The sequence below is a fragment of the Boleophthalmus pectinirostris genome, unplaced genomic scaffold, assembly GCF_026225935.1.
Source record: "Boleophthalmus pectinirostris isolate CB_2022bp ecotype Guang Dong unplaced genomic scaffold, ASM2622593v1 HiC_scaffold_23, whole genome shotgun sequence".
In the NCBI taxonomy this organism is placed as follows: domain Eukaryota; kingdom Metazoa; phylum Chordata; class Actinopteri; order Gobiiformes; family Gobiidae; genus Boleophthalmus; species Boleophthalmus pectinirostris.
Genome location: NW_026571207.1, coordinates 27877071 through 27904970, shown reverse-complemented (window position 1 = coordinate 27904970; position 27900 = coordinate 27877071). Strand labels below are relative to the sequence as shown.

Genomic DNA, 27900 nt, shown 5'->3' with positions numbered 1-27900 from the left:
CCAAAAAAAAAAGAAAGAAAAGAAAGCATCTTATTTGCCTGTCCATGTAGTCCATTTTGTAGCGCAGTTATCAAAACACATTTTTAGTTTTACACTATTAGGTCTTAGACAGTCTGGACATATTAAATCTCCCACAAACCACATGTACAGTCTTAGTTTAGTTCTGAGTCATAGATGAGGGGAGAGGTTGACATGTTCAGGCAAGTACAGCGGAAACTTGGCTTATTTCCTTGGATTTGCTCGCCCCCTGGTGTCAAGTAAGTGAACAACAGCAGTGATAGAATTAGGTTCCTCTCCTTGAACTCCCTCTCACCTCAAATGATTAGCCCCGCGAGCAATAAAACATGAAACTGATGCCTGGGCAAGTCTAGCTTTGGCATCAATTACATTACAATCAGCGTGGTCATAAAAGTGTAACTGCCAAATGAAATGTGTTGATTTTTATTCAAAAGTTACTGTCTCCAGACAAGTACAAAGCAGAAGAAACAGTGACCGAAAGAGGGTGGGATAATAGACATCAACTTATAGAGTGTAGGCAAGAGTGCAGGAACAAAACACAGAAATGGCAAAACGGAAAAAAATGAAATTAAAATTTGTATATATACACATGATCTAATAAGAATTTATACCAATGTAGTGGTAAGTAACAAACAATAAACAGTACTTTTGTCCTTTAAAAGAATTTCATTTTACTTACATAAAATAATTAGGCAAACACATATAAGCTGTTCCATCACATTATATCTGACCAGCTCTTGATAGATTGGGTTCACGTCACGTCGCATCTTTCTAATCTGCCCATAGTTTACCGCTGAGGTGGAGGGCAGGTCAGAAATCTATGGGAGAATTTGCCTATTAAAACAAAGTGAAGTTTTGACCTGGTTTAAGGTTTGCTATCAGAACAACTGACGTTCGCGTATAAAAAAAATTAGTTTTTCAGACATGATTGTTGTCAGTTGAAAAGACTTCAATCTTAATATGGCAAGTTAGTGGACGCAATTCCTAACAAACAAACAAAAAACTATACAAAAAATGTGAAATTTTGGTTAGATTCTCCATAGCATTATACAGGCCCCTGCCCTCCATCTGAAATCACACCAAATTGACAAAATGCCATGAACGCAACCTATGTATGTCCTAAAAAAAAAGCCAAATTCTCAAACCGCCTTAAAACATGAGGGTCTCAGACAAGGAAGATTACTGCGATAGGTGACCTCCGCGAGCATGTTTAAGGCTTAAGCATGGAATGACTACAAAAGAAACGTCAGTAGACAAAACAGTTCAATAAATTCGAGTGACACTTATATGCCAAAATCTACGCCTTGTCTAGCTGCCACGGCGGTAATGAATAACTCTTTAAATCTTCAGTATTGTCTGAGTGACTACCTTGTAATATCGTAATGTTATATTTCAGATCTAAGCATATTTGTGACAGGAGAAAAAACTGTTTAAAGCTGATTTTCACAAGTTGCTTCATTAGATATCCAAACTAATTTACATGTAGGAAAAAAGGTAGAAATCCGAAGACATTATCAAGACCGAAAAGGAAAAAAAAACATTAAAATACAAATTTAAAAATCTTCCTTTTCGCATGGCTGTCAACACATGCTTTCATTTTTTTTGTTACTTACACATTTCTCAAACTTTGTGACTGAAGTTGAAAAGTTAAAACATAAGAAACAAAAAGCACGTATATAAATGCAGCACCGATCCATATATAACTTTTATTTAAAATGTAGAGATACCCATTCAACATTATGCTGCTGGACCTTGTGAGAAAAAAACAATGTATCCTAATTATACGTTGGCAAATCTGTAGTGGTCCAAATTGGGGAAATATTAAAAAAATAAAATAAAATAAAGAGTTGAAACAGAACTCAGTAACATTTCTACAAAACAGTGTCTGTGATAGTTAAAGTACACATTTTAGGGTGATTTAAGTGTCCAGTCTTATTTAATGTTGTCACTTAAAATATATATATACTTGAAAGAATGAATGCTGCCGACCCAATGGCATCAAGTCTAGAGAAAAAAAAAAAGTGAACTAAAAATCAAAAAATGTGATCAGATCTCAGGATTTGTTATGTTAAGAAATTTTGTTTAGTATGGCTACATAGACAAAAAAAATCTAAATAAAGCTGAGCGTATTATAGTACAAGAGTAGGGCTAAGCAATATACCAATAAACATTTTCAAATTCAATTAAACCACCATTTTTCAGTGTTATGTTTTAAAGTTCACATGATTTTGAGTGGAGGTTTCCATATTAACATAACTGCAGAATCGGCTCACAATTACATTTTATATGTCCTTTCAGCCACTCCGTATACAGCAGTCAACTCAACTTGTTAGTATTTAAAAATGGCGTTCAGTCTGAAATGTTGGTTGATCAAAACTAAAGTGTAGAAAATGGGTCAGTTAAAAACCAGTTACTGAGTTCTGTTCGAAAAGGACTCTAGCTTCACAGCATAAGAAGTGGAAGTATTTTCAAGATCTTGCGTTTTCGGACCAACAGTGGTTTTTTGGGGGGGACTTTGACGAAGACCCAACAGCACGGGACATAAGTGAGAGAGATTGGGAGGAGCAAAGGGGAGCACAGAAACTGAAGACCTCCATCCACTTGGCTAACACAGTATACAAGCAAGCTACTACAGTCTGTTTATAAATTACTACTTCACACCTGGTAACTTACTACAATTGTAAAAAGGGTTAGACATAAAACAAAAAATGTTTCTTAAGTTAAAACACACCAATTCATCCCCATTAAAAAAATCTGGAAGAAAAAAAAAAAGCTATGGATATTTCTTCAGACACGTTTCTAAATAGGTTTTTGGAAGTGGCCTGTTACACTATTATTCTCAAACAGGAAGAGCTTACCCAAGATTATAAAAAGTAAATATTTGAAACAAAGTCCTCTCTGAGCAAGCAACACTGAGTGTGGGTTGTCATTGGTCCACGTGGAGTACAAGCCAGATTTAGTTTTTGTTTTTTTTGCGATTTTTAGGATTTTTTTTATTTTTAAACAGAAAACACTTCGGTCTTCGCATCTAAAATTCTCTTTAAATACAAAGCGCCTCTTCTCTCTTCTCCAGCGTCAAAATCATCTGGATATTAGCTTAAAACATGGACACCCCGAGGACCTAGAGAGAGCAGAATACGTACATTAGTAAACAGTAAAAGAAATAAGAAATTAAAAGTAAAAGGTAAGTTTACATCACTATAAGTACTCAAGACAATCTGATGTGAATCTTTTGTTTTACTTCTGTAAAACTAAAACCTAAAAGTATTTATATATAATACAATAAAACACAATGAAATAATGTTCAGCATGATGGTAGAAAAACGCAGCCATATACATTTAGCCTAATTTAGCCTTCTACTTCCAATTACTCAGTCTGTTCACAAAAACAAACCTGATGCACAAAAACAAATCTGAGGACAAACCGGAAATGACAAGGGGTACACACCGAGAGCCCAAGGGAAGCTTAAAAAATAAATTTGGCAAATATTGGTTACATTTCCATACTGACCGAAAACTCGAAACTCCAAGTACTGCAGTTTGTAAGATATTTTGAAGCTCAACATTTCTAGATTTGTTGTAAAGGTAATGTTAGTGGCACTAGTGTTTTAGTCTTCCTTTCATATAAAGTCTTATTCTGGTTAATTATATGTACTTTAACCAAAATTAAGTCCACTTTTTATATTGTTATTATTATAGTAATTATTATTCTTCAACTAGTGAAAATGTGACTATAAAATGCAAGATTCACTATTAATATCTGTGTAGACTTTTGCCTGGGTGACCCTGAAAGTGCGAGTCAGGGGAGGACACAGTGTTAAAGTTAAATTTTGCCTTCATAAAGCCCGGACATGTCTCTGCATCATGTGCATGCTAACGAGGCACTTCCTGATGAGGTCATATCTGCAGGTCTGTGCTCGCAAACGTGGATAGGAGCTTAAAAGCTTCCTCCAGTCACCTCAACATGACCTTTTCAGATTTCACAAACTAAAATGTCAACAAAAGTATTATGATTGTTTATATAGCGACGCACACTGAAGCAAGTCAGGACAAGCAAAATAATGCATGTTACCTTAACCTGACCTGCTCCATTTCAACAGTACTAAAGTTTGATGGTACAATAAATGTCTATTCATTTTGAAAACAAACGGATGTGGCTTCTACAGAAATTTGTGTAGAGATTTACTACAATTGTATTCAGGGGGCATACTTAACTCAAGGACAACTGAAAATGAATGAGTACAAATCCTGAGCCTTTAAAAGTTACAATGTTATTTTACTCCTGGTGAAATGGTGTTTTTACAAGGAGGGAGTGTGCCTTTTGATCCAAAGTATATATTTAATCAGGTACATTTTGTCTTAGAGGGAAAAAAGGGTACTTTTCTTTTCAAATGATCAAATAATTTTTAGAACTGTCTTTTAGTAAGAAAAGGAAAAAAAGTTTTAGAATGCAAATATTTTAAAATCTTCTGTTTTTTACGTCAAGAAATACTAGATAGGCATGTGGGGTTTGGAATGCAGTTTCCTGAATTATGATAATACATGAATGTATTTATTTGCATTTATTAAAAGGAAACACTGTGGATGGATTATTTGTTTTTCAACACAGTGGATGCACGCGCAGCCTGAGTGCAGAAAGCGCCGCTGTCGCCATTGTGGTCAACAAAGTTGCAACACTAACTAGTGCTGTTGTCAGTGCACTAAAACAGTTCATCACCGTATGATAAAATAAGTCATGATGCTAAATGAACTTTAGTGAGTGGGATACGTCTTAATGGTCTATATGAGCTAATACGGGCGAGTACGTAAATGACGAGAAGAAACGTCTCAAACTTCAGTAGGCAGACATCCACTCATACCTGATGGGTACAACTAGCCTTGCCTCCAGGAGAGCTTGAAATCTGCTGAAATCCTACAACACACTGACATGATACTAGACAGGACACGGGCTCTTTCTGCAGGAGACATGTGAAGGAGTGCGAAGTGGCGTAGTCTGATAATCTTTCGATATTAGGCAAAATGTACTTTTATGAGCTTTTAGCCATGTTATAATGCTGTTACCTCATCAAACATACCTGGAGCTGTGTTTTGTTTCATTCACACATATCTCAATAATCCTTTATCATCAGTCTGTCTACATCTCCAAAACTCAAAATGCTCTGTTCCACCTTGCGATGTCATGCTGTGGTAGTTTTCTGTTTAACAACCTAGTTAACAGCTACTTTTACCTGGAGATGGCAAATTCTAGGACTGAAATTATCCAAATGATTTTAGTAAAGGTGTGTAGTGTTTAAAGATTGGAGCACTTCCTGTATTACCACATCAAGCCATTTTTGTTTGAGAGAAGAACTCAAGAACCCTAAATATGCAGGACTTGTGTGTTAAACATGTGTGAAACAACGCACAACTCCAAGAATGTTTCTGATAAGGAAACAACGACATAGAATATTAAAATAGCGTCATATGTGCCCTTTAAAAATTATGTAGTAATAAATGTCGATGGAACACTAATGGATAAAACTGACATTTTTAGTGGTTGCAAACGGCATCCAAGTTTGCATAATACCTCCCAACCCTGTAGTTCACAACTTTAAACATTCAGTTTTTGTAATAGTTAAACAGCCCATAAGTCTGCCTCTGTTCAAATGTTAATGCTTCATATTTAAAATGTTCACCAAAACTGTTCAGCCCAGTTCTAGCCTAAAATATGATCTAAAATTACAAATCCATACAAAATAGAGAGGTGTTGGCAACCATTTACTGACTTTTTTGAAACTGTCTAAACCAACCCCCAGCCCCCTTTTTTTGTTATTATTATTTGATATATCTTTTCTCCTTATTTATTGTGTGATGCTATTCGTATTTGTTTATTTACTCAAGGTTTGTGTGGTTTTTATACCTTTTTAATGAATGTTTTTTTGCTGCAGAAAAATGAAAAGGTATGCATACATTTGTGGTCTGAATGACAGTCCCACATTTGTTCACACATCAATAAAAAATACATGAAACTGAAAATCGGTTTGTGTTTCTTACCGACTCGTCCATGATAGAGGCGGGGTCGAAATAATCTGGCTTGAGCTCGGACCTCTCACGACGGTTCTTAGATGGAGGCTGGAAAAAGACGAAAAAGTTTACATTTTCACTTCTGCGCTGTGGACTGTGCAGATTATCAGGCAGACATGTAATGAATATAGCTAAATTAGAAAACACTATTTTCTAGCTGAATAAACATGACATTTGGTGAGATTTTCATAAGTTCAACTCAAGAGCAAACATCCAAACTTGACTTCTGGGTTTTTGGCCTGACATTTTACACACAGATTTGTTGCTTGGGCCTCACATGGGCAAATGATTCAGTTATGATTCATAGTTTGGGCCAGAGGGTTCAGAATACTGGTAGTTACACAACATTTTGATAAAATAATTGAGCTCATTGATGTGTTTGGGCAGGGAGCTGATAAAAACATCGACTCATCCACACTCACCATCTTCAAAAAAGCCCTGAAAACTCACATGTTCAAAACTGCCTTCAAATAACCTTTTTTTCCCTGTTTCTTATATGTGCTCTGTCTGTCTTGAACTGTGCGAAACGTTTTTGAGTGTGATGAAAAGTACTATACAAGTGTTTTTGAGGCTACATTCTTACAGTGTACCCAAATATTGTTGTACATTTGTTAAATGAAAATAATACAAACTCTACAGTAATTTGGGGAGGCATACTAAAAGAGAGAAGAGTTCAGAATTGGTTGATTGTAATGCAGTGCTGAGCCATAATGATAGGTTGGGAGAGGCAAATTTTGAACAATTGTTTTTTATTTAACCTAAGGATTTTAAGAAATCTGAATAGGTGAAAAAAACAAAGTAATTTTCCAAAATTAAAGTAAAATAATGCATTTTACTTCTACCATAATTTACTTTCTTACTGTCAATAAGTTGAGAGGCAAATTGGGAATTGATCAAGTAAAGAATTATAGGAAATCTTAAGAGTACAGAAAAGTTGTTCATTTTCGAAATCTGGCATGAATGGGGTAGATAATGTATTTTACCTCTACCTTACATTTCTTACTGATAAATAGTCCAATTTTGTATTAGTATATCATGCATAGTTGTTCTGCACTTAAGAGCAGCAAAGACCATTTAATTTCTCCACTGAAAGTTTAATAAAGTCCCATCTTATCCTCATTTGTCCCATGTCTAGTTAAGTGATTTGAAGTAATGGTACAAGATGGTTTTAAAGGACAGCTCAGTAGAAGATGCAGATGGATTGGCTTTATTGCAGTGATCTTGAACAGGGCACAAAGTGGTGAGGACTGACCAGATCGATGTCCATGGTGTCGAAGTCCATGCCTTCGTTGAGGTCGTCCATGCGGCCCTCCGATGACATCATCACGTCCTCCACGATCGGCTGCTCGTCCTCCTCCATCAGACCAGTGCCTCGACGACTGGGGGCAACACAATAGATATCAGTATGATTTTATTTTCATTCACAACAACAACAAAAAAAACATACATTTATGGTTTCAAATGAATGAATGTTTGAACTAAAACATCTTCAAATGGTTAAAACTCATACAGAGAATTTCAAGAGCATTTGGGTAGGCTCAGTCATGTTTTAACCAATAATCTGTCCAAATTATTTATTTGCCCTAAAAAATTGCAGTTTTAAACCAAGGGGATAGTTAAAATGATCACTATTAGAAAAAATTCCTTGCAATGATCTACATGGGAAATTACTTGGACACAGTAGCTTACAAACTGAAATATAACGTAGACAAAGTATCAAAAATATTAACTACTCCTACTCCACAATCTTTAGAGTTAGGAACATGGGAAGTGGCAACACCTAAACCAATATATAGCATCAGAGGAAGAGATGGCAAACATTAGCATAAATAAACAAGATGTATGTGTGTCTTTTGCTCACATAGCATGCTGGAGACTGGACCTGAGCTTGGCGTAGTTCATGGCTCGTTCCTGCTGCTGCCGTGCCTCCTCCTGCTGCCTCTGAGCCAGCATCCACGTCACCTGGGAACTACACACAAATGCACACGGTAGAGTTTTATGTGATGTGAGCACAGTTCATTGGTTCAAGTTAGGATGGGTCTCCAGGAAATGAATACATGTCGTAGTTACTTCTAGACTAGCCTAACCTTAACTTTTTCATATCTTAACTTTGAACCATGTTGTTGATCTAATACTGAAGACTGTTTTTACTGATTTTAATCTCCACAATGTGATGACCAACTGCCTACACAATGTTAAAAAGCCAAACAATAAAATGCCCAGATACTAATCAATGCTCAAACTAGATACTCATTTGAGTATCAATAGTATAGTAAAGTTTAAGGTCCTGATTTATAGAATTAGTATAAGACCACGTGGTTATATAGTGGTATTCTTTTTCCTATTTTGATTTTAGTTTTCTTAGCAGACAAGAGACAAAACTAAATTCAAGACAAAACAAAGTACAGCATACCATACAGTCACATTTATGACAACAACTGAACTTAAGTAAACGCACATATAAAATAAAATAAAATATGGAATTTTTGTTACCCAGTCTCAAGCCTATTCCCTAGCATTAAAATAGCAATTTAATTTTCTGTATCATGACAACACTACCACACACACACGTTTAAAACAAGCTCTATGGACATCCACATATTGGAGGTCTGGACCACTGCCCGCCCAAGTCATCCAGGATAAATAAACTATCCCTGACACGAGTCGCGTTTGGCAGAGTTAAGTACAAGCGCTTTCCACCATTTGCCCTCTAAATTAATAGTGTTCAAATGGGGAATTACACACGACCAGATCTAATGTAATTTGGCACAAGCTGAAGTCCTCGGATGCCATTTTCAGGAGACTGGCGATCCACTGGACTGATGCATCTGGACCGAAGCCTAAATGTATATTAAAATCTTCAGAAGGCATTAAGCAAACGTGTAATACATCGTGCTCATTGGAAATAAACTGCTGTCTGTAATTAAAAAGTGCATCTTTGAGGATTGGCCAGACAGACGCAATGACCACTTAATGACCAGTGTTGGGGCTATGGTTTAATTATCATTTGAGAAGCAATTCTTAAGGACATGTCTATTTTACAGGTAAAATTTCAGATTTAAGGATTCTGATACACTGTTCATTATTAGGTCATATAATACATATTTTAATTCAGCCCATGTGCATTTCTGTACAGTGAGAACTCTAGATAAAAGATTTTAGCAACACCTGACTGTCACCTGAGCCATAATAGCAAACCCAAATGTGTTAATTTCAAAATCAAAAAGGGAAAATAGATCGTAATTCTGTTGCAATTTTCAGTATTAGCTCAGATTTGCCAAATTTTAGTCCTTTTGGTCACTGGAAACTCAAAACAAGGCCCAAGCTAATATAGTGAACAAATCTAAGGTAGAGTTTCAATATAAGAGATACATGCTTTTAAACTGATAAATACGAAAAAGCCATACTTGTAGTCCATGGGCGGAGGGTGGTGCTGGGGCGTGGGTTGATGGTGTGGGGGGTGATGGGGTGTTTGCTCGTGTGTCATGGGGTACACGCCCATGTAGCTGTCCTCTCTCGCCCTCTTGGGGTCTCTCATGGCGGTGGAGGTGAGGTGGGGGGAGGGCATCATAACTGGAGTCTGCATGGTCTGCTGCCACATGTCACTGCTGCTGCTCTCCTCTGCAAACACACCAGACATGGAACAGGTCAGACAATAAACAACTTTACTAGTACTCTGCAGTGACATCATGCTGGAGGGGGTTCTACACGGATGTGTACTGGCAGAACGTTCAACAGTTGCCATGGAGACACAATGCACACATTAGCAAACTGCCAAATAAGTTTTAAGATGATCTGAAAACTCAAAGAGAAAAATACAAAATGGATTTAAACAACATATTTTCAAAAGTCTGTGATCCATACGAGCGTTCATGGTCCTTTAGGTGTTTGATTTTGCTGCTAGGTACCAATTACAATTCATGGGATTAATTTTACTGTTCTATGCAACACTGAGGATCTTTTCCCATTCACACGATATAGTATTTTGTTCTAAAATGTAACCTGTTGTGGCAATGGCCTAACTGCTCACCATTTTGAAAACCATTGATACTGTTGAGGGTTGTGTCAAAAGTCCCCCCACGCAACAATTCTTGAAGTTCCATTCATTTTTCCCATAGACTTAAAAACTAGCTGGGGATAACTATGTGGTGCATAAAACACACATATTTAAATCTGCAACCTTTAATTGTAAAAGTTAGACCTGATCCTAAAATTTAACTAAATATCGCCCTGTTTTTGGACTAAAAATCCTGAAAAATAATAATTTTCATTCAAATTATTTGGTTCCCAATTCAGAAATCATCTTCATATCTGAGGCCTTTATTTTACTCAAATTAGGCAAGCTAAAATGAGTTTGAGAAGGCTGAATATACTTTTTATATTTGACGGCGTGAATATTTTTTATTTTTAATAGCCTATTTTAAGCTTCAATGGAGCAGCTAATGGCAGTGTTTTCTATGCAAGGTATGAGAATAACCTGGGCACATGTAGCAGCTACTTTGACTGAACAATGTAATCGTGATATTAGTAATAATGCACAAAGAGAAGGGATCAAACACGGAGTATGCTTTAAGTGACTGTGCCATCTGCTGTTTAATCTGCTCCACCAGCTCAGAGCTCAAGACGAGATCGTGCATCTGGGTTAATCTGGGCTCCTACACTGCCTCTGTAACAAGTCAAACTCAAACTATAATCTGCACTGTTGAGCACAAAAACACCTGAATGGGGTGGGGGATATGTAAAAAAAATAAATAATTTTTTAAAATTTTGATAAAAAAAAACAAACATACATTTGCAGTTTATAAAGAACTTGCAAAACATGCCTATAAATGCCTTAGTTGAAGTATAAGTATTGTCCAAAAAAAGAACAGATAAATAAAAAAGTGCAGATTTATTTAAGAAGTTTCCTCATGTGTGCACAAAGTTGAGGCAATTATATTATGTGAGCTCTTGTCTCAGCCATAGATATTATAGACACCATGTTATAAACAGTGCATGTAGTTTACCTTCTGGTAGTTTCCGTTTGGCGACAGAGGGTCCAGCTGTGACGACAGGGGGCTTGGTTTTCTTGGAGCGCACCGACGATCCCCTGCTGGAGTGGCCACTCATCACGGACATGGTGTCATCATCGCCCCCTGCCTGTAGGGAGTTTCTGTACGAGATGAGGGGCAGCCAGCAGTCCTCACGCTGCAGTGCCATCTGGAACGTCATGAACCGCTCCAAGTACATGTGCCTGGGGACCGCAGCATGGAAGGTCACGGAGACGAGAAAATTAACAAACTACACAATTCAATGAGCTGTGCTGTTGTGATGGTGTGTAAAATGAGAGCACAAAACCACCACATCTGTGCCAGAAGAACAGATGCACCAGTTGTGAAAACATCTGTTAAAATGTGTCAAAGTGAGTGAAGTTCGAGACAGGAAATACTTACACAGTCCTCTTGTCTTGTCTCATGAGTTTGGAGGAGAACTCACAGAGGATGTCCAAAAACGCCAGGTTCAGAGGCGGACCCCCTTCTCCCTGAGGACTGGGCTCTTTGAAAGCAAACTCTATGCCGTCTCTGCAGAGAGGGGAGACAGATTAGCACAGTTAGTTCAAATTCATCAAAAAATGTTTCACACCAATATTACTGTAAAACAAATCAAGCAATGTTCATTGTGTTTTAAAAGCCCTATTGTGTAACTTTTTAGCCATAAAAAATATACTTTTCTTTTTTAGATGCCGACAAGCATAGAAAAACATGTCCTTACTGTGGGTGGGCTTGCATTTTCATGGAAATGTAATTCCTTTGCTTATAATCATAGTTGGCATAAAAATTTGATTCTAACTTTCTATTTCCATGGAATTATGCAGTTGCCGTGCCACCTCCAGAAAGTTGCAATAAATGTTGGAAAGGTTAACTAAAGGTGCCACCATTTTTTTTTTTTTTTTTTTTTAAATAGCATGACATAAGAAATGATTTAGATTTATTAATAAGAGACCAAGTTATGCATGAATGCTGTGTACATTTTAAGAGCTTTAACAATTTGTAGAAAGTCTACCCATGTCTTATCTGATACATTTATGATTAAAGTCATTATCATTATCCCATCAAATCCTCTGAAAGACTGAAATGTAAAGAATAACATGGAAATCTCTTTAGCGTATATCTTTCTCTTGTCATATTGTGCCACTGATAAGCTTGACCCCTTTAATAAATAATGAGATACAAAAATAGAGAGGGCACATTCACTAAAGTCTGCTCATCTCAGCTCAGATTGGGGGCAGATGTAATATGGCAGGGGTACATGCATTTCTGAACAAGTCATTTGTCTCCCTCGACAGATCCAGAATACAGGTCCAAGTTATAACAGAAAGGCAGTGGCGGAGATGGAGGTCTTACTTGTGAAGCATGGCAATGGCATCTCTGGTTTTGACCTGATCCAGACCGAAGGTGAGAGAGAAGCGACGCGCCAGCTCTTTGATGCCACAGAACGCCGACGATGAGCGGTCAAACCCGTGACCCAGCTCTGACAGCATCTCATTAAACAGCTAGAAAATGGAAAGACAGTGACTTACACGGTAAGGAAAATCAGATGACTAGAATAAGCAGATAACCAAATAGTGAGACCTGATGCATGGTCACATGCACCATTAATGGCCTATATTATGTTTTTTTTCTGATCTGTGTTATAAACATATCATATCCCTCATCAAAAACATACCCGGAGTTTCCATTCACGTTTAACACACAAACTCTGCAGTTCTTCTCACAAACAAAAAATGCTCTGTTCCACCTTGTGATGTCATATGGTGATACAGGAGGTGTTCCACTGTGTTTTTAAACTCCATTCACTAGAATCAATTGGATAAATTCAAACCTGGAATTGTCAATCTCTACTGAACTAAAGGTAAAAGGTAGCTGTGAACTTGAAAACTACCATTACATGGCATCACAAGGTGGAAGAACATTTTGATCTTTGGGGATGTAAATTGATAATAAAGGGTTACACAAACATTTGTGAATGAAACAACACAACCCCAGGTACTTTTCTCAGGAGTTAACAGCATTATAATGACGTAAAGCTCACCAGAATCCATTGTGTAATATAGGACTTTTAAAACCACCTGATGACATGTGTCACTTAAAGACAATGTTTTTGTTTTTTGTTGTTTTTATGTAATTGTGTCATTTTTGTCTTTGCCACATTAGTTGCACAATATTCCTTGTCAGCACTTGTACAGCTTGTTACAGATAGCTGTAACCATTTACATGACATTTCAAAAATCTTTTGACAGTTCATCATTACATATTGGGTACGTAATAATGACCAGAACAATTGAAGAAAAAAAAAGAAGGCCAAATGTACAGAAGAGTTTTTCACAACATACATTGAAGAACGAAAAAGAAAAAAATATGCTAAAATTATAAAACATACTAATATTTTTCAAGTAATGGTTTGGCCTTGTAACTATAATCAATAAATCAATTAATCATACAATAACTTTTTAGCCCGATAACTTTTCTGGCCGCAATAGTTTCTATTTACATGCTTGTCTGTTTTCCTCGTCTATATCGCTCTCTACGAAAGAGACTGAATGTCAAAAAGGCTTCCATCGCTCTGTACTGACTCCTTATTGTAATGAAGCTTGAACAAATGTGTGAGCGTAAACTATAGACAGATTATATGTTTATCAACACAGCAGATGCGCGCGCAGCCTGAGTGCAGAAAGCACCGCTGTCTGTGCGGTTAACATGAAGCCACAACACAAGCTAGCACCGCCGTCAGATCACCAAAACAGTTCATCGCCGCCGTGTGACAAAACAAATCATGATGCCACATCAACACGAGTGAGTAGGACACATCTCAACGGCCACATGCGTCAATGCAGCGAGCGCGCAAACGACGAGAATAAATGGCTCAAACCCCAGCACCCGTCATTAACCCATACCTGATTGACACAGCTAGCCGAGCCCCCAGGAGAGCCTGAAATCCACTGACATCCCACAAGACACAGACACAAACACGATACCAGACAGGACAGCGGCTCCCTCACAGCCAAAGAGGATCCTGTGTCGCGGGTTAATACAAACACTTCAAGACCAAGACGAGGCTCACAGCAGCAGCCACAGAGAGAGGGCCCACAATATTCCAATGTTAAGTCAATGACCAAAATCACTTTTAAGGGCAATTTTGTTACAGAGACTTAATAATCCATTTTATTTATTGGTTTGGTTGTGTTTGGTTCAACAATGGTTTATTCAAGTGCATTTTTTTAACAAGTCCTTGCTGTAAGCCAGACTACTTTAGGCTATTCTTATGTTAACAAGTCTATTTTATTTAGGCCTGTTGTTTTTGGTTGTCTTGCAGTTCCTGTGTTAAATGTTCTTTAGAAAGTTTATTGATCTTTGAAAGGGTGTATTTGCATTTTTATTCCATTGTCATTATATTATTTGAAAATGGTTTCAAAATGTCAATATAATCGTTTATCGCAGTAGTTTCTTGGTTAAGGTTGAATCTACTGAAACGCGTTTTTGGAGGGAGTTAAGTTAGCATTTTCTATTTGTTCAATGGAAAAGAAAACATAAAATACAAATTGATATATATTTATATATTTATATATTAGGGAATGCATTTTTAAATTGTATACTAGGTTATCCCTGGGGTTATTGGTTTTACAACCATTTTCCACTGACCTGCTGCAAACTGAGGATGAGGGTCTTGGCACACTGGATCTTGTCGATTTGTCTGGTCTTACTCATGGTCTCTTTGATGATGTCGCCGTAGTCATTGTAATACTGTTGAGAAATACACACAACACTGATTTAGAATTAATTATTATGTATGTGTATATATGTAATACATTTTTGAAGAATTTGAAATAGTCCAATGAGACCAGTGACATTAGCATTGTTACTGTCAAGGATTTTAATTAAAGTTTTCTTTGTTTCATTCAAAATGTTCTTACCCTCATGTACTGTTTGAAGATGTCTGCTCCAGTCTTCATCTCGACCACACAGTAAATTATGAGTTTACAGTAGGCAGCCAGCAGGTTTCTCCTCTTGTGCAGAGCCTCAATCTTCACTGCTTCATCGTCCTGCTGGCCATCTGAGGACACACACAGAATTTTACTTATTATTTTAAGCTTTGTAATAGCCAAACCAACACCTTCAGTGCGAACAAGAATGTAACTTAAATACTGGTGTTGACAGCGATTTGTTGATGTTGGCTTCGTGGAAACAAAGTAAGCCATCTTAAAGAGCTTAACATACGTTTTAATTTTATTTTTTAGCCATGCCAATGAATGAAAGATGCAAAGCTGACATTTTTATACAGGAAAATGTTCAAATTTGTGATACTTTAGATATTATAAAAACACTAGATTGCCAGTATCAATCATTCAAATAGCTTCAATCAATCCCAAAAGGACAATAGGGTTTGCAGGTCTGTTCATCACCAATAAAAAGTCAGAATAAGCCACAATCAACATAAAAATGTTTAACAATAACTATATTTTTAGAAGATGAAACTGTCTGAAACAGTATTGTAACTATACCAGATATAAGTAGACTTTTTACACTTTGTACACAAATTATTTTAAAGTGCTTTTCATTGACTATTGCTGGGTTTCAAATGACTTCACAATAATCTATAGGCCAGTAACATTTAATACAGATGGGCATTTGGGGACATTTACCTTTCCAAAATTTCATGAAAAAAATACAAGGTAATAAATAGGAAAAGCTGTCTCTTAATACCCATTGGGAAGCATGACATTGCATTTTATCATTTGAAAACTACCAATATTGGTGAATTCACTATTGCTGTACCTGGTATTTTCAATTACTGACTAAACCCAAGAACTTACTGTATTGGAACCTAATTGAAGTTGTTATATAAACGTATGGTCTGGTCACAGTGTATGGAGAGTGGGTCATAATATTAGAACAATACTGCCTCTGTAGCGCTGGTTTATGTTTGTTGTTTTCTTACCACTGCTGGTATGTGCTGTCCGTTACATTACATTTCTTACCACTGCTGGTATGTGCTATCCGTTACATTACTTGTATTTGTTGTTTCTTACCATTGTCTGTATCCTTAACTTTACCATTGTTGGTACACTTATGTTATACTACAAAGCTGTAAGAGTGACTCTTTGTCTGCACTTGTAAACAGTTCATATAATTTAAATCAAAATGTCTGAAAAACGCAAAAGAAGCTCATTGTGTTAGATTATGAAGAGTAGGGGTGGGATTAAATAAGTTTTCTTCTTCCCACTCCTTTTTGGGCAAAATAATAATAATAGTACATTTTTGTTATTTTCATTTCTATTATGATTTCACTTATGTTATATGTTCCATTGTATATGAATGTAAAACTTTACTTGCCCAAAATAAATGTGTAAATAAAAAAAAAAAAAATAAAATAAATTAACAATATTGATTTTACCTGCATATAAAATGCTGTGATGTCATTTTAAACCTACCAACATTACCTGTGCTGTTGGAGTCGTCATCCTGGTCGATGAAGACATGATTGAGGATGAAGGAGAGGAGCTCAGACTGAAGCGAGTCCTCAGGGGAGTACACCAGAGGCTCCAGGTGCTCCCGGCCCCCTGACACCATCTGATGACTGAAGATCAGCAGCAGGTCGCACAGGATGGTGAAGGCCTATGGGGAGAAGACACAAACATTAAAGAGCCTTCTATGATGAATCAATAAGTCTAAGTAGGCCTGTCACACCGAATTTTGAAGTACAATATATTGCTACAGAAATATCACTCAATAAACAGTAACATATAAACTACTTTGTACACAATAATAATCAAGCAGGATAATAAAATAAAAAAATAAATAGCAGTATTTAGTCATTTACATTTACATGCAATTTAACCTTCTACAGCAGAGTAAACACATTAACCTATATATTATAGGGGTCAATATTTAATCTATAATCATTTGATGCTGACAGTAATTATTGTGTTAACAAAATATAACTGTTAGCACATATAGTATCCATTCTCAACTTTTCTTGTAATAGATGCAAAAATGTAACTGTTGAAACTAACTAAACTAATTTTGCTAAGATATTACTAGATAATAAAATATTTACTGAAATCGAGATAAAATATGACCATGAATAATGTTTTGGAACATAGCACCCTTATCCAACTCATAAATACAATGTAATCTTCAAGCACATGGTTTCCTTGCTTACAATTTCAACCAAAAGGGAAAGCAGCACTCAGGTTTTGTTTTTGCTACATTTTACGAAATCCCTTGGCTACTTTTCACTGCTAGTTTATATCAAAAGTAGTGTCCAGAAAGAAAGAGTAAAGTGTCCCCGAAAGCATGCATATAGATTCTGGGGCATCCTGTCATTACCTGTTCTTTGACGGCCGTGTTGACGTTGGTGAGGTAGCGCTGGCACATCATACAGAACGCTCTCATCTGCTTCCTCAAGGTCACCAGATCGTCCTGAAATATAGCAGTATTTAGTAACAATTTATCGAAATAATATCAACAAGATGTAACGGATTTGATGATAGCTTAAAAGTACAAAATATTAAGTTCAAAATAAAGCTGGGCAACATGACAAAAAAAAAATAGGCTTTCCATATGAATTTCTTGAACATAAACAAGACTGACTATTAATAATTGCTATTTTAGAAACAAAATAATCAAATGTCTTCTTCCAAGGTATGAAATCTGTTCCAAAACACATGCTTTCCCTGACAGAGGATTGGCTGTGAGCTTCTTGATTAAAGTGACTCTTGAGTGTCACTGACAATTTGAGAAGCCTGAATCTCTATCTTGATTAAAATTCATAAATCTCATTAACTACTTAAAATCTGCCAAAAAATACCAAACAACAAACATCCAAATTATCTCTTGACAGCAAAACACTGTAGGTCTCACCTTTCTTGCACTACCCTCAGAAGATTTCGCCAGGTTCCACAAAATGACATAGTGGGTGCATTGAAGTGAATGGATGACTATCTGCTCACAGAGAATATAATACATTATAAATGACAGAAAAATCATAATAAAACATTACAGTTCAAACTTTATGCATTTACAAACCTGCTCTGGCATGTCTCCATTTTCTATGCCTGTATTTAGGAGCTTGAAATTACTGGTGAAAAGGTCCCAGCCAGATAAGTCATGTGCGCTATGGAAACAAATATAAAAATTAGTGGCATACAAATGAAATCAACAGATGTTCAAGAATGAAGAAAATCTTACTTGTGAAATGCTGTGATTCTCTTTAGAGTCGACAAAACCTGATACGCATCGTCCTCGTCTGCGTCTTCTCCCTAATATGAAATTAGAGAATAAATATTGTGATTCCAGGTACTTCTTCATACAGAAAGTAATAACTATTACATTTGTGGGTTTAAATAAAACTTTTCTTCAAAAGGAAAGTTCCACGGTATGGCATTAAACATTATCCATATCCATGTGAATGCAACTTAAGTTATTTTAGAGTAATAAAAACACTTGTAACTTATTGTCTTGTAAAGCAAGATAGATATAGTTATAGTTGGATTGACAGAGAAACTTTCCATGCAATGCAAGAGCATCTCCATGGAGACAAACATTTGGCAGACAAATAAAACAATGCTTTACTTAACAGTGTACTATTTTCTAGGTTTCAAAAACCCTGACTTCACTGAAACCAGGTAAATGGACGTGAACTTAACTCATGCGATAAAAACTTTGTCAGAGAAACTTTTTAATGAGAGCCTGATGTGTCTGTACCTCTTGTAGGAAATCTTCCAGTAGCCTGTTAAACTTGTCCACCAGTTCGTCCAGCAGCTGTGAGCGGGCGATATCCACTCGGTTAAAGATTGTGAACTCCTCATTGCAGAGGGCATGGTACGTCTTCGAGCAGGTCTCCAAGACTTCAGTGTCCGTGTGCTTTTCCACTATCTCCTTGATCTGACGCAGAAGGGACTCCAGGTGCTGAGGAGAGATAGAGGAGAAACATGTTGAAATAAGTTAACCAGAAAGCTGTATTACTCGGTTTTAAGATTTCAACACAATAATCTGTCTGTTAAGGGTCTGTAGTAATTAGAGATGTCATTGTTTAAAATGTACAATTTTATGAATTTTAAAAAGTTACAATTATTGAGAAAAGGAATATCAAAAAGTAGTATTTCTTCAGATTCTTGTTTCCTAATATGGGACCAGCTCTATGAAATCAAGCTTTCTTAATGATAAAGATAATGTGACATAAACAAACAGCGAACAAGCACTTCATTATTTGGGTATTTTTGAGCAATAAAAATACCTGTAATATAATAAAAACAAGATAGATAGGTTTAATGCCATACTGAGAAACATTCCATGCAATGCAACAAAATATCCATGGAGACAAATATGTGGCGGATGTAGAGCCTTCATAAACAAACGTAACTTAACCACACACCCTTCTCTATTTTCTAGAGTATCCACTTCACTAGTATGAGGCAGCTCTATGAAATCAAACTTTCTGAATGACAAAGTTAATATGACATAAACGGGCCGCTAACAAAAACCTCATTATTATTAATTAGGTTTATATTTTTCTGTTTGATTGAATTCACAGTCACTTAATTTTGATTCTAAATTTGTGATAATTATATTTTTTTTTGTTCATAGGAGTTGTTATTAATGTCACAACACTATTCTAATATCCCTAGTTGTAATTGGTAACAGACAATATATTTGACCAGCTTTGTCATTTGTAAAAAAAGATTTTCACGTTCAATTAATACAGGGAAAACTGACTCCTCCACCCCTTTAAAATGTCATGCAGTTAAAAGCAGCCAACTGAAATGATATATTCATATTTTACATTACAATTCCGGACTATAAGCCGCTACTTTCTTCTCACACTTTGACAACTGCGGCTAATAAAACAATGTGGCTAATATATGAACAGATCCTTTGTTCAGGTGCGCTCAATAGTCTGGAAAATATGATATTTATTTAGTATTTTAAGTTATGTCCAAACACCAACCTTCTCCAGACGCCCCGTTGTGTAGATTTCCAAGTCGAAAAACTGAGGCAACTGCAACAAGTTTGTGACTTTCTCAGCGTCTACAGCATACTGCAAACAAATAAAGATCAAATTAGCTGAACGCATAATTTTATATAAAACTGAATTGTGACTAAAATAAATGTTATATCCTACCTTGGCCAATAGAGGGGGTAATGCTACAGCAAACAACTCTGTCATTCTAGTTTTGTCATCTAGCTGTGTCTTTTTCTCCTTTGCAGTCATTACCTGAAAATAAATGAAATACATTTGTAACAATATGAAAACAAATTGAAATAAATAAAAATAAAAGTCTTCAAAAGTATATTTAGTAAAGTGTATAGTGGAGGTTTACCCTCTTTCCTGAACCTCGACCGACCGGTGGGTGGCATTCAGCAGCTTGCCGTACGGTGCACAGCATTATTTCAATCAATGCAGTTTCTTGTCGGTCGTTGAGAGCTGGTAATACAAAAATAATTTAATATGGTCCTTACAGACATTTAATTCAAGAATAAATTGTCTTGTAACAGATTAGGTAACGTACGCTCTTCTCCCGGTAATGGATCGTCTAACAATAAGCTGATCATACACTCCCAGTCCTTCAGCAGCTCAGGACCGCATTCCCACAAAGAGTCCACCAGGTAGGCCGCATGTTCATGGAGCTATGAAGATTAAAACAATGGAAGCATTGGTTAGCATTTGGCAGCCAGCAAACTAGAACTATGAGCAGCTGTAAAAACTTCATACCTCACTCTCCAGGAAGAAAAAGACTGTCGTTTTAATAAGATTGGCATTTGGGCTTTGTCGTCCTCTCCTTTTGGGGGCGCCTTCTTCCTCTGGCTCTCGCTGACTGAACAATCTACACACAGAAAAGCCATGATTACAAATTGAGTAGATATATAAACATCAAAAAGTTTTTTGGCAAAGAATTGACACTTAATTTCTATTTCTAAAAAAGACTGCAATTTACTTTATAACAAGGACTTATCATTAGGAAAGTATAATAGGAGCTGTCATAATACATAAAAGGCATTTTGAGGAAATTTCAGCATTCAAAAGATATAATATTTTGTTCTGAATTGATCATTTCTATAGTAACAATGTTCTCTTTTTTTAACCCATGGATAGCAAGCAGACTGTGTAGACCGACGTACTTCTTATAGAGAAATTCTCCCGCTGCGACAGCCACGGGCCTGTGAGCTGAGTAGACCAAGTGATAGACGCTCTCACAGTCCTCTGGGGTCAGCACTTCCTCTGTGCTACTGCAGGGACAAACAGCACAAAACATGTCAGAGGCAACACACTAACTATTTCTGAAGAGTCCACCATTTTAGACTTGTGATGCATATTGACTTTAAACCAAACTTTGCACTCTGCCTACACGTTATTAACTAAGGATGAAAAACAGAAAAATGTCCTCTTTTACTCGAATACCCAGTAGAACAAGCTAGAAAATGTCTATAGCCCAGCACAAGCGTTAATCATCTCAAGCAAGATGATTGGCCTTGTGGGTAATAAATGAGCTTTAAATAGTTTGAAAGCATATGTTTTTCCAGACTAAATTATCCCTGCCCCCTTGTTCCACAAACACAAGTCACATCCAATGGAGCAACGGTCTAGACAGCTACAACAGCAGACTAATACAAACAAATAGACAAATAAGGTTCTTACTTCAAAACAAGAGTGAGCAGTTTAATTGCCTGCACTGCAACATCATACTCTTTGTCTAGAGTCATGGACACGATTCGGTCCTGAATGAAACAAAAAAAAACATTATTAAATAATAATATTCATATAAGTGTGTATTTCAATTTTAATTTGAAAACTGACAACAATAGGGAAATAATGCTGGCCTCAGTGTTGGTACTGAATGAATGAACACTGCTTTGACTGCAGTGCATGATTTGTCCAGCAGGTGGAGCTCACCTTAAAGCGACTGGTGAACAGCTCCAGCCTTGCATTGAGTTCTCTGTTGTAGTAGAGTCCCTGCAGAGCTGTCAGACACTTCAGGCGTACCTCTCCTTGCTGTGACAGAAAATACCATGAAAGTTACACATTAAAATTTAACCAAGAAAAATACAAAAGACACATTTTGAAATGATCTGGTCACTCACCTTATCATGCATTGTCCACCCCACATACTTCAAATAGCTGTCATTGAGGAAGGCATCGCTATAAAGTTTCATCCACACCCCAATCTCTTCTATACAGATTGCCCTGATTTCTGCTATCGCATCACTGCAAAAGCAACAAACTTAGTTAAAAATAATAAAACAGATATTAATAAATTGATATCACATTAAGACCGTACCGATATCTGTGGACAAACACTCCTTTGAAAATTGCATTCATCATGTTTTCAATCTCATCCTGATTTTCTTGGAGCTGGAAGAAAAATAAAAACATAATTTTTTAAGCAGCAAAAACAAACAAACAAACAAACAAACAAAAAAAACAATTTGGTACCATCAAGTATCAAGACTGATTTGAGATGTTACTGGTAAAGAAATATTTTAAATTAACCTATTTTTCTAATTAGAGTTTTTCTGAAGGATAGTTATAGAATGCATTTGATCTACTATATTACTGTTAATGATAGTATAAGACCACAATGAAGCAACAATGATTTTATGCTGAAAATGCCATTGAGATGAGAAAAAAAAAAAGTTGAAAATTTCATATATCTACAAATCAGTTAAGCAGTCAGCACTGGACCAGCCTATTGTCTAAACAGGACATGACTAGAAGCCATTGTCAATGTAACAAGACGTGTGTGACAGCCAAATGTGGCACCATGCAGACGGAGGCAGCACAGCGGACAAGCAGATGGATGCCCAGTGGGTCCCACGGTTACATAACCCAATCAAGTGACAATTATGTGTGACTAATGCTCCGCACAAGCACAGACACCGTAGGGCCCACAGCCTACAGGAGCCATGCCTTTCCAACTGCACAATACACATGGGATAATTGTTGGAAATTTGCACCAGCATACACCAAGTTCATTCTTAAATATATGCATTTATAGGTGTATAACAGGAAGGCATTTTTTAATTCATTTGATTAACATTTTGCTATTCTTACAGAAGCACATAGTACACATCAGATAAGAGAAAATAAGGATGGAAATTACCTTTGGCTACAATCCTGCCCATTTACAGGTATGTTTTTTTTCTTTAGTATTATATTGCCTTTTAATATGCATTATCCCCTTAATAAATAAATACCAATAAAAATATGAAATAAGAAAACATTTAAATACAGTTTGAGTATAACAGATTTCCAATATGTGAACTGGGCTTTGAAATTTCACATGCACATTTTAATGAAGATTAGACGATGTCAATTAACCTTTTTCTAGCAATATTTTGATTTGCTTTTGTCTATTGGGTCTCAAAACAGTACCATCAATTGAAAATGGCTTCTGAGTGGGAGCCGAAACATCTTGATTGCAAAAACTGTCCAGAAGAAAACTGATAGCTTCACTACATATTCTAGTAATCTAATGTTAATCTCCATGTTTGACCATTGTTTTTTTATTTTTTTGTAACAATAATAATAATAATAATAATAATGTAATTTTGCACATAGAATAATTTAGCAAAATCACACAGCATTTTACTCTAACCTTACACTATGATTTTTAAGAATTAAGATTGCAGCATAAGATATGAATGTTCTGAGATTCAGGACGTACACATTCACACAAACAACACTACTTTCATCTTTTTGTCATGCAAGCGTAGCAATAGCATACACAATTTCTTGCTTCATTAACATATAGCTGCCTACAGTAACATGCAAAGTAGATCTAAGGTTGAGTTTTTAACACATCAGTTGCATGCATATCCGGATCATACCTCTTTGCGTTTCTGTAGGAGCAGCTCCAGTCTATCGTTGGCTCGTTTGGCCACCATCTTATTCCTCTCGGCCTCGTACTGCCGCTGGGTGTTGTCCATGTTGATGCTCAGATTGAGAGCTACATTCACCAGGGCCGTCATCAGCTTCATCGCTGTTCAATTCGAATAAGGCACAAAAGGATAGGTATTAGCATAACGTAAACAGGTAAGAAACAGAAAGGCTACAGAAAGATGACTTGGTATAAGGACAGTAAATTTGAATGAAGTACATTACCATCAATATTTTAATCACTTACACATTTTTAAACTCATGTCAGATTTATACTGATTTCATTTATATCATGAAAAAGAGGAAGGCTAAGGAGAGGAAAGACAGTCTTGCTTCTCTGCTTTATGTATTGATTTGAATATTTGAATAAGCATTGGGCTGTTGCTTTACTTCTACAAAATATTGCATAAATAATGCTATCTATAACTCCACATGAAGATATCTATAAACCTCATGAGATGTAACAACATTCAGATTACACAGCAGTGGCTCGTTGCTGCTTTCTCACCTGCCAGTGTTGAGGTGTGTCTGAAGGCTCTGACTTGGGAGTCTGATAGTCCGGTGAGGAGAGAGATGACCGTGTCCATCATGTACTCATCATAGATGATACTATATTGACACTGACGAACCAGCACCGAAATAAATTCACAAAAACTGGATTTAAACTTTTTCCACTGAGGCCCTGCTATAGTTAGAGGGTAGTCACCGCTGTCCTGCAGGGACACAAAACAAATATTTATCAGAAAACGAATCACAAGACACTAAAGAAGTTTATGTTACTAAAGGACAATGGAATACCTCGTCAAACTCTTCTGTCATTCGTCGAATGATCTCTGAGTTCTGCATGTTACGAAACATTTCACCGGTGACAACACCTGAAAAACAAGGGGATACAATGTTCAGAAAAAGAAGCACAAAAACCAAGAAGAAAAAACTTTTAGAAATATCCATACCTTTGCATCCTGAGCACTGGATGAAGAAATTTATGAGGTCTAATAGCGCAACATCTCGGTCATGCTTATAAGACTCTATCCAGTCATCTACAACACACTAGAAGAACAACACAGTATTATTTTTCAGTTTATTTTATATGCACATATTCTATGGTGTAGATGCGCTGCTCACCTGCATTGCACTCCTGCCCAGCCGCACCACTTCGAACAGCATCACGTTTTCCATGCCATTCTCCTGGTGGTGGCCGTTTAGTCGGCCCGCCCCCTTTCCTCCTTTGCCTTTCTCCCCTGCTGCTTTCTTGCCCTTCTTACCCCCCTGGCGAAAATAAAACAAGACTTAGAAAAAGAGGAAACAGAATTGGGTGGCAGTTTAATTGACCTGGTTAGTGTGACCCAGGATATGTGAACTGCAATCCATTTAAATACCTTTCCTTTCGAACTTGTACTTCTTCCATCGATATCCTCTGAGAAGTCTGTGTCTGAGGAGAATCGTGTGTCTGTGTCCCTGGAAGAGAAAACAGAGATATATAAATTGGAATTTTAATATAATTTATGACTTTTATACTTGAATAGCTAAGTAAACGTGTGCACTTACTGAGGATAGGCGAACTCTGGCGGTATTTCTGGTGCTGCTATCATTTCTGTAACATCTTCTGGATAACTTCAACTTATGATTGATTTGCGATTTTCAGTATATACACAACTGGACACGTTGCATGCGACTTGAGATGGGAAACTGAAAAACACAAAAGATACAGAAAAAGAAACACAGAAATATTAGTACAAATTGCAGAAACGTTGAGTTCAAAAGCGGACATGGACAATTCCATCTTCTAACACAAGCCAGGCGTTTGTTTTTTTTTAATGCCAACCAATTAAAAAGAAAAAAAAAGCATTTCACATGGTAACGGGGGCGGGCACTACTACCTCAGTCATACGCAGACTTCGCCTTATTGGCTTCCTTTCTTTCTCCGCTTCCCTGGGTTTACGCACAACGTCATACACAGTAGAAGAGTGTCTTCCTCTGTGGCCAAATATGGCACAGTCCAATCCGCCCCACTGTCTACTCAGCCAATGAAATGCCGGTATCAACATCAACAAGATACTGCAGGCCACAGAGCATTGCATCGCTTTGATCTGTGCGCTACTTTGAATAGGCAGATAGGGAAGAGCATACGGACCGCTAACTTTGCTCCCGTCATTAAAATAACTGGTGCGATAAAAACATGCAAGCAACATTGGATGGTAAGGGGCTATAGGTATTGAACAAGTCTGGGCTAGTTCACAAGCAAAAGACACTGCGAATGTATACATGTCGAACAAGAACGGAGGGATTAATTGGGAAGAGTGGCTATCACTCTTTATGGTGAGCAAATAATACACGCACCGCTTTTACCATCAGGACAAACGACTAAACTTCATGCCATCATATCAAGTTTCTGAACAAGCACCAGAAACTTTCAATATAGTCAATGCACCAAGTGAATAAACTTAATTCTGTCAAGTAGCATACGCTGGAAAGTCACGTTTGAGGGGGGAAAAAAGTGTGCTTCAAGTCTTTCTAGACTACACCATTGCATTTTGGGCGATTTGTGTGATGTCGCGTTGTATGGGTGTAGGCTAAAAGTGGCGCCAAATCGTTAAGTGTACCTCATAAACTCATTGTTGTGGATCGATTGTTGTCGCTGTTGTCCAAAACGAGGGAATGAACCCCATCCTGGCTATAACTTGGACTCAACAGCGCCTAAATCTAGCGCCTCTGTTCCCTCCAAAAACGCCGACACAGCTGCGCTCTTCCCCGGCTTCTGTCAAAATTGACACCGGTGCGCTACGGATGCTAGCGCCACTAGCCACTGAAACTTTATCATTTGCCTTAAAAGGAAAATAGATCCATGTGATGGAAACGTGGTAATGAGTGCAAAAAATAACGCTCGATTAAAAAGTACGTTCTATAGACACATACGCGTATCAGGGAAACAGAAACACGAAAACTAACTGAAGCTATCATAGTTGGGACTCAATAATAACAAAACAACGCAAGCCCCAGCAGCAGTATTAGCGCAGCTAACCCAGTAACAAGGCTCCATTGTATGGCCAACTTATAGCTTGTCTACACGAACGATAACGCTTGGATGAACCGCATTTGCAATTCCGCTTACAGTAAACGAATAATATATTGGCAACCGTGTTGTAGTGAAAAGATCGATGGCTAGATCACTAGCCCTGCTCCAGCTAATGCTAACGTCGCCTAAAAAAACATCACGTCCTTGCGTCCTCCATCTTGCCTCGGGAGTTCCAGCAGCGTATTGCATAAGCAATAAACACTTTGTTTACAAATATATAAAGTGTTTTAACCTGATTTAAACTATTAAGTGGTGTATTTATGTTGCGAGTGAAGTCATTACGCGCAACTACAGTCAAAATGCAGTTTATTGGCCTGCTAACTACCGAAGTAGCCTCGTACCGCTCTGACGGAGGCAGACGCCGCGCTCTGAGCCCCTCCACAGCTAGCGCGGTTAGCATCACGGCTAGCAAAATACAATTCAACTAACTTCCAGATAGCTCTCCGCCATTTTACAGCTAACTTACCTTGTTGAAAAATACAGCAGTGGTAGAGTCCTAACTTATAATTGTCTTTTCCGATCTTGCTTAAAATCCCGCTAAAATCACCAAAAAGAGTTTAAAAGTCGCGGTCAGAGGCGGTTTCGGACGGTCTGTCGCCCCGCTGCTCCGTAGTTCGGTTTGTTGTTTCGACGACCTCAGAGGAGGAAATCCTGGTGCAGAGCTACCACCTAGCGGCCAGCCATAGGCAGCCAGCAGCAGAAAGAGGAGATCACCGCGAATAATCTGACACCTACAGGACACATCTGAGTACTACATCGGGAATACTGCCCCCACAGCGGAACCCAAAAGATCCACTCAGCTCCTCTGACTCACACTGCAGGCTGCTGAT

General features: G+C 37.3%; 1 protein-coding gene across 1 annotated transcript; it reads right to left on the bottom strand.

The window, feature by feature from the left end:
• Positions 1 to 425: 425 nt before the first annotated feature.
• On the bottom strand, positions 426 to 27719 carry stag2b (stromal antigen 2b). Its single transcript, XM_055158950.1, has 34 exons — positions 27537 to 27719; positions 25543 to 25683; positions 25374 to 25452; positions 25120 to 25263; positions 24948 to 25044; positions 24793 to 24869; positions 24503 to 24707; positions 23946 to 24097; positions 22397 to 22470; positions 22200 to 22323; positions 22012 to 22110; positions 21757 to 21836; positions 21240 to 21347; positions 20833 to 20944; positions 20630 to 20747; positions 20441 to 20544; positions 20242 to 20334; positions 20068 to 20157; positions 18825 to 19028; positions 18309 to 18379; positions 18147 to 18234; positions 17982 to 18062; positions 17448 to 17540; positions 16559 to 16733; positions 15032 to 15171; positions 14760 to 14861; positions 12465 to 12613; positions 11514 to 11642; positions 11088 to 11314; positions 9489 to 9702; positions 7943 to 8050; positions 7334 to 7460; positions 6052 to 6129; positions 426 to 3139 (listed from the first exon to the last, which is right to left on the bottom strand). The coding sequence occupies exons 2-34, from the start codon at positions 25584 to 25586 to the stop codon at positions 3116 to 3118; spliced, it is 3810 nt and encodes a 1269-aa protein (XP_055014925.1). The 5' UTR covers positions 25587 to 25683; positions 27537 to 27719; the 3' UTR covers positions 426 to 3115.
• Positions 27720 to 27900: the final 181 nt, after the last annotated feature.

Excerpts from the sequence above, each read along its gene's own strand:
- stag2b (XM_055158950.1), bottom strand. The coding sequence starts at position 25,586 with ATGATAGCAGCACCAGAAATACCGCCAGAGTTCGCCTATCCTCA. Across the intron at positions 22,324-22,396 it reads GTGTTTGTCCACAGATATCG|TGATGCGATAGCAGAAATCA; the intron begins GTACGGTCTTAA and ends TTGCTTTTGCAG. Across the intron at positions 17,541-17,981 it reads CTGAGGGTAGTGCAAGAAAG|GACGATCTGGTGACCTTGAG; the intron begins GTGAGACCTACA and ends GCTATATTTCAG.